At 35.4% G+C, this 7182-nt stretch overlaps 1 protein-coding gene across 5 annotated transcripts; it reads left to right on the forward strand.

The window, feature by feature from the left end:
* The first annotated feature begins 210 nt into the window (after positions 1–210).
* LOC103503342 (serine/threonine-protein kinase STN7, chloroplastic) lies at positions 211–6807 on the forward strand. 5 transcript variants are annotated; one of them, XM_051090406.1, is made up of 10 exons: positions 211–838; positions 956–1042; positions 1871–1993; positions 3080–3185; positions 3411–3575; positions 3663–3756; positions 4199–4292; positions 4385–4441; positions 5962–6375; positions 6501–6807. In XM_051090406.1, exons 1-10 carry the CDS (start codon positions 398–400, stop codon positions 6660–6662), a joined length of 1743 nt encoding a protein of 580 aa, XP_050946363.1. In that variant the 5' UTR covers positions 211–397; the 3' UTR covers positions 6663–6807. The 5 variants fall into 5 exon arrangements, with proteins under 5 accessions (XP_050946363.1, XP_008465726.2, XP_050946364.1 ...); XM_008467504.3 differs by having other exon boundaries at positions 219–838; positions 3080–3181; positions 3407–3575; XM_051090407.1 differs by having other exon boundaries at positions 219–838; positions 1874–1993.
* Positions 6808–7182: the final 375 nt, after the last annotated feature.

Below are 7182 nucleotides of genomic sequence, written 5' to 3' on the forward strand. Positions count from 1 at the left end.
TGAATATCATGATTATCATTTCAACAAATATGGTTGTTTGAGTGTCAAAATATCCAACTTTAGAGAAACTAATTTAGAGAAGTTAGCATCACAAAAGCAAAGGAACCAACCCATGAGTGTAATAATAAACTTGGAAACCGAAGCAAGAAAGAAGCCCAAATTACAAATACGCAACTCAGCCTGTCCTTCTCATTTCATTTGTGGTGTTTATCACTTCTCCAATCCTACACAGCCATTCACCTCCACACAATCTCAAACTACCTGAAAACTAAACTGTCCTGTAACAAACAAAAAATCCAAAAATGAAATTTCGATACACGTGGTCGAAATTCAAAGCTTCTTTCATCCAATCAACTCTGTTCCCCGTTTCGGATTACTCCTTTCACTCTGTTCATCCATGGCCGCCGTTGCTGCAGCAGCAGGTGGGTTTAGTATAGGAGTGACCAACCTCCAGCTGCACCATTTGAAACAACCCACTTCGCCATTTCTCGGGAAGAAGCTCAGGTTTAAGCACAAATCGCCCTATCTTTGGACAGTATCCGTTCAGAATCCCAGAAATGTACTGGTTTCGGCTCTGGGCGGTGACCTGATACATGTGGTTCATAATCTCTTTGTGGGTGTGGGTGTGGGGCTTCCTTGTACTGTGATGGAGTGCGGTGATATCATATACAGGAGCACTTTACCCAAGTCTAATGGCTTAACCCTCACAATCCCTGGTGCCATTCTGGCTTTGGGTACTCTTTCTTATCTCTGGGCCACTCCTGGGGTGGCTCCTGGCTTCTTTGACATGTTTATTCTTGCATTTGTTGAGAGGATCTTTAGACCCACTTTCAGAAAGGTTTGCCAATTTCTGGTTTCTTTATTTCTCCAGTTTTCTTTAATGATTTATTCTTGAGGACAATTTTGAGTCGTTGAAGTGGCAGAACGTTAAGGAAATTAAGTTTTTCATTTGCAGGATGATTTTGTTTTGGGAAAGAAGTTGGGAGAAGGAGCGTTTGGTGTGGTCTATAGAGTGTCACTGGCTAAAAACCCTTCAGACAAGGTACACTATGAGCTTGCCATGTTTTATTTCCTTTCTAATTTTATGTTCTCATATGATTGTTCTACGAGTACCTTATTTAAAGTTGATCATTATCCTCCTTTAAAAATGAATATGGGATGAAATTTAAATTGGACTTTTGACTGTAGGATATTGAGCTCTTGTCCTGGAGTTGCCCTTTTTTTTTGCAGTTGATGTGAGGTCGTTTTTTAACTACTTTGGGGTAATACATTGAAGATCCATGTTAGAGGAGATTGTGATTATTCCCTCCCTTTTAGGATAGAGAGAAATTTTATCTATTTATTTATTATTTACTTTTGATCTTGTGGTGTTATTGGCTTGAAAGAAATAGTACGAGGTGGAGGGGTTGATCGGTCTTGAGGCATTTGTTTTTTTTGGAAATTATCTGGGTTAGTACTCTCTTGTGGGTGGTGGCTTCTCAGGCCTTCGGTAATTATCAATTAGGTGCTATTGTTTTGGATTGGAGGCTATTTTTAAGGCCTAGAGCTCATGGTGTGGACATATTTTTTATGTTTGTCAATGAAAGTTCAATTTCTTATGAAAAATGGAAAAAGAAAATAGAATGGAGTTTTTACGTTTGATTCTTGTGCTTTGGGTAAAGCATGGTTCAAGAAAAGTTCAAATCAACACTTCTAATCATATGCCATGCCAAATTATCGTTTGTCTAATGATCGTCTTCACAATGATTGTTGATTTTAGATTTAGTATTATTGGAGGAAGCCGAAACTATGAAATGAATACTAGCTTTACCTACTGTATGTGCAAAAATGCATTTACAGGTGTTAAAATGTCATTTTCTTATTTTACCAGAAGGAAGGTGACCTTGTTTTGAAAAAGGCAACTGAGTATGGTGCAGTTGAAATTTGGATGAATGAGCGAGTGCGGCGTGCTTGTGCTAATAGCTGTGCAGACTTTATGTATGGCTTCCTTGAGGTGTTGCTCCTGTGGCTTTTATTTTTTTTATTTTTTTTTTGGTAATAAAATTTAATTTCATTGATGTTGAAATTACAAATTAAGGGGAAAAAGAAACTCCAATCCAAAGGAGTTACAATAAACATTTCTAATTGCATAAAGGAGAGGAAATAGAATAGGAGGAAAAGAGAGAATTCACATTACACCAAGAAAGGCAAGATAAAATTCTATAAGTAGTCTTTTTTTATTCAAATGTCCTATCCTTTCTTTCCATCCTATTGACCACAAAAGAGCCGAAACGAGATTCTTCCATAAAATTTCCTTTTGCAATCTGAATGTATGACCCAACAGAAGAACACAATTGAGGATATAAGGATCCTTTGGGAAGACCACCTATCAATTAAAAACTTTTCTCATATGGATCTATTGGCTATATTAACCCTTCAAATTCAAAGATCATTTTGCTAATTGCCTGTTTCATAAGTATTTTTGGTTTTTAATTTTTAAGATTAAGTTAGTATACCCTACCCTCTTCTTGGAGTGGTTCGCAACAAAGTTCTATTGTTTCTTATATCACCTTTTTCTTCTTTTATCCTCCCGTTTTACGATTAGGGATGGCTTTGCAACACAAAATATTCTATCATTTTTTTAGAGATTGAATGCATTTTTCTTGTTTGATCCTTCTATTTTAGGATTAGGGATCCTCATCCTTCGAACGCAAAGAAACAGCTGTACATCCTGTAGCATAGATCCTACTCAAGTAAGGTTGTGAATCTTGTGATTAAGGATCCTCATCCTGAACACCTTTAAGCCATGTTTTGCTCCCTTTTGTTTTCAATTTAATGAAAGTTAAGTTTCTTTATAAATAAATAAATAATGTATAGCAACCATTTTCTTTTATATTTGCCAATTCATGCTCTTCCAAATTTAATTTATGGATACATTTGAAAAACTACAATAACATTGTCGAAAGGGAAAGAGAAACCAAATAGCATAGTAGTTACGAAATGCAGCCTTAAGACTTCAAAAACTTGCTATTACATAAAATGATTAATTATCTATTATATATAGTTTTCTGTTGTTAACTAATATTGAATTTACTCCCAGAAATCTTCAAAGAAAGGAGATGGTGAATATTGGCTCATATGGAAGTTTGAAGGGGAAGCTACATTGGCCGATTTAATGCAAAGCAAAGAGTTCCCCTACAATGTTGGTACTTTCTCTTGGCCGTTATTTTCTTAGAATGCTGTTGGAATCAGTTAGTATGAATGACAATTTATGTTTTTTATTTGGGAGTTCATAGATGTCACATTATGTTCATAGAGTTCATATAGTACTTATGAATTGAATTAGGAGTTAATTTGACGTTAATTAATTGCTGCAACTAAAAAACTTCCAAAATAGATAGCTGAGTGGTGACTTTTTGAAAGTCAGGTAGAGAGGATGATTCTCGGCGAGGGGCAGCAGTTGCCCAAAGGGTTGGAAAGGGAGAATAGAATCATTCAGACAATTATGCGGCAGCTCTTATTTGCACTGGATAGTCTTCACTCAACTGGGATTGTGCATAGGGATATCAAGCCACAGAATATCATTTTCTCTGAAGGTTTTTAGCAGCAAATGTGAATGTGTATGGCCTAGATTCACATTTATGTGATTATTTTTCTTCTTATCTCATTTTAAACCTGAGCAGGATCTCGCACTTTCAAAATTATTGATCTTGGAGCCGCTGCTGATTTGCGAGTTGGCATTAACTATATTCCAAAGGAGTTTCTATTGGACCCTAGGTATGTTCTCTCTAATTATGTAACAAAACCTATTGGGACAGAAGCGTAAGGTTCTCTGAATTTTCCTCATTTTGCAATCGTTGCCTTGTTTCAGTTGAAAATGAAACTGGTTCCTGTCAATACTCTCGTATTCTCTCCCTTATTAGCACAAGTTTATTTTCTGAGAAAAATAAGGAATGTTAGTAAGATATCTATAATCATCCTTTGACTGTAATTTTTGAAAGATATATATAATCATCCTTTGACTGTGATGTCCACTTCACTGTCGCACAGGATCAATTTTAAAGCAATGTCAGTTCCTTTCTAGAAACAAGCACTAAACTGAATGGTGGCTAATCCAAATTATTCATTACTTGTATTTTTAGCAATTCTGATTTGAAACTACTGAACTTGCTTTTCCATATTAAGTTTGTTATAAAGATGTATGATTATTCCATTGAAGATATGCTGCCCCAGAGCAATACATCATGAGCACACAAACTCCATCTGCTCCCTCAGCTCCTGTGGCAACTGCCCTTTCTCCAGTCTTATGGCAGGTGCAGCATTGTTAACATCCATGTGGCGATGCTAAAATTTCTAAGCTTCATTTATGGTCTTTGACTTTGATGATATGTCGTGTCCTTAACAGATGAATCTCCCAGATAGATTTGATATCTACAGTGCCGGTCTCATCTTCTTACAGATGGTAAGTCTATTGTTGCCTTAACTGCCTAAATTGTTATTATTGTAGTCTACCAACTTTATTTCTTGTGTCTACTTATTTCTTGAAATATGAAAAGATCCAATATTGGTCCTAGATTTTTAATTTAGTTTCTGATTAGTTTCTTTCACTGACATCATTGAAAATCATTCTAATAATAACCTGACATGTTGATTGGATTGAAGAGCAATGATTAGGCATGATAAGACGCAAAGTAGTAGCCTGGCAATTGGTGGACCATGATTTGGATCTAAAATATGTTGACCCAATTGTCCAATCGAGCCTTTTAAGCCATCTATCATTATTTTATCTAGCTGTACTAGTCCTTTTGAACACATTTTGTCAAATCATTTCTTCTTACAATCAACATGTTATATCAACATTTAAGCAACTACCATCTATGTCAATGCTATGAAGTCTTTTAATAATCGGAAGCTTAGAGCTGCAAGAGAAACTCTCTAAATCTAGGGCTAAATAAGCACAACCATTACCGGTTAGGAACTAGACTTGTAATAACCGTCATGAGTATATTTGGATATTTAAAGAGGAGTGGATATAAATTGCATATTTTATTTCATCCATAAATTTTCTTCCCTACAAGTTTGAGTCTCAATAAGATACTATTTCTTATTATCTACTTGTTATGATATGAATATACCCACAACAATGTATAGATGGTGAAATTCTTATTATTACAGGGGATCCTAAAAAAGAAAAGAAAAAAAGTATTTGGCTTTATTTTTTATTTAAAAATTTCCTGTAATTTAACCTCATTTGGGTCAATATTTATTCAGTGTAGACCTTGGTCTGTAGTTAACTTACTGTCTATTGTAACGTCATCCTCTTGTTCATATGTTGTTTTCATTAAAGAAAAAAATCATCCTATAGTTCATAAGAAATGAAGGGTACCCCTTGACAGTGAGATCTTAAGGTAGAATCTTGTACGATTATTTTCAAGTATTTCTTATGGACATCCTGGCAGTTCATACCGTCGTTCAATAACTCTTCCATATAACTTGGCCGTGTGTAATAAAACTAGTTATGAGGTTGTTAAATTAGAACAAATATATATTCGTTTTAAGGCGTGTAGTCAAATCTTCTTAGGTGAGTGGATATTAATATATCACACTGAATCTTAGTTTCATTAGTCACTTTGCAATCCCATGTAAGTGGATGAACCCTAAATCTTGTAGTTCATAATGGTGAATGCAGAAAAGAGGTGATTTTTCTAATGGCGTTTGCAAAAATAACAAAAAAATTTATGATAATAGGATTCATGTCACTACATTTTCTAAATTGCAAAAGTAGCAAATTTAAAAGCGATAACTCTCTAATAACCCTTTGATAGCCGTCTGATGTATGTCATATTTGTAATATTTGTAATTTGCAAAAAAGAGATGTTATGGGTTGCTTTTTTCTAAGTTTTTTGTCATTTGATGCAATTTCCTTTTTTTAACTTATGCATATAATTTATTAGTGACTTGCAATCGGGTTTCTTCTCATAGGCATTTCCAGCAATGCGGACAGACAGTGGACTAATACAATTCAACCGTCAGTTGAAAAGATGTGACTACGACTTAGTTGCTTGGAGGAAAACTGTAGAGCCCCGTGCTAGTTCTGACCTGAGGAAGGGCTTTGAATTGTTGAATTTAGATGAAGGAATAGGATGGGAACTCCTTACATCGATGGTTCGATACAAAGCAAGGCAAAGAACGAGCGCTAAAGCAGCTTTAGCTCACCCGTATTTTAACAGGGAAGGTTTATTAGCTTTGTCCTTGGTGCAGAAACTGAGGCTGCAATTCTTTCGTGCTACACAACAGGACTACACTGAAGCTGCTAATTGGGTGATTCAGCTAATGGCAAAATCAGGAACCGAGCAGGATGGCGGTTTCACTGAAGCTCAGCTTCTGGAGCTCAAAGTCGGTTTATGAAAAATGCCTTTTTTTTTCCTAAGTTCATTCTTCTATGAGGAAGCTGAAAGGATGTTTGAAAAGGTTGGTTCTTTCATGGAGCTTCTCAAATGTAAATTCTGATTGTTGTGCAGGAAATGGAGCCAAAAAAGAAAGGAAATGCCGAAAGAAATGCTTTGGCCTCGATTCTGAAGCTGCAACGGAAGATCTTAAGAACGTTAAACGAAAGCATGGATGAGCTAAGTCGACAAGGCAAGAGCCTGTGGTGGAGTAGATGGATTCCCAGAGAGGAATGAAGATAGTTTGTATATAATACATATTTTGCAAGTTTTCTTCTTTTTCCTTCTTTCGGTTGTAAATTTTGTGTAGCTATTCCAACTAAACACAAGAGAAGATATAGAAGCTGAAATCTAAAAGATACGTACTACAAGTTTTTTCAAACAGGCATCAAACTCCTCTTATAATGTAGTTCGCCTCAATTCTATATATAATTTAGAAGTTTTCACTATGCAATTTTCTTTCACCATTTTACATGCTCAAGTGGGTCATACTTTAATTCGACCAAAATGTGCCTTAAATTAAAAAAAAGAAAAAGAAAAAAAAGAAACTGGTATTCTCGTATTTTTGGTGGTTCTAGCAAGATAAGGTTAGTATTCTATTTTAGTTGCTTGGCCCACGTTTGAGGTTTCGTTTTAGCAGATGTTGATGGTCAAATGTACCCAAACAATCTCACCTGATTTTCACATGTACAAAATAATCAGAAGATAACACATTGGAATGATGCTTGTCATAGTAAAAGTAGATTTTAGGGATGAG

This window comes from Cucumis melo, chromosome 9, assembly GCF_025177605.1.
Source record: "Cucumis melo cultivar AY chromosome 9, USDA_Cmelo_AY_1.0, whole genome shotgun sequence".
Classification (NCBI taxonomy): domain Eukaryota; kingdom Viridiplantae; phylum Streptophyta; class Magnoliopsida; order Cucurbitales; family Cucurbitaceae; genus Cucumis; species Cucumis melo.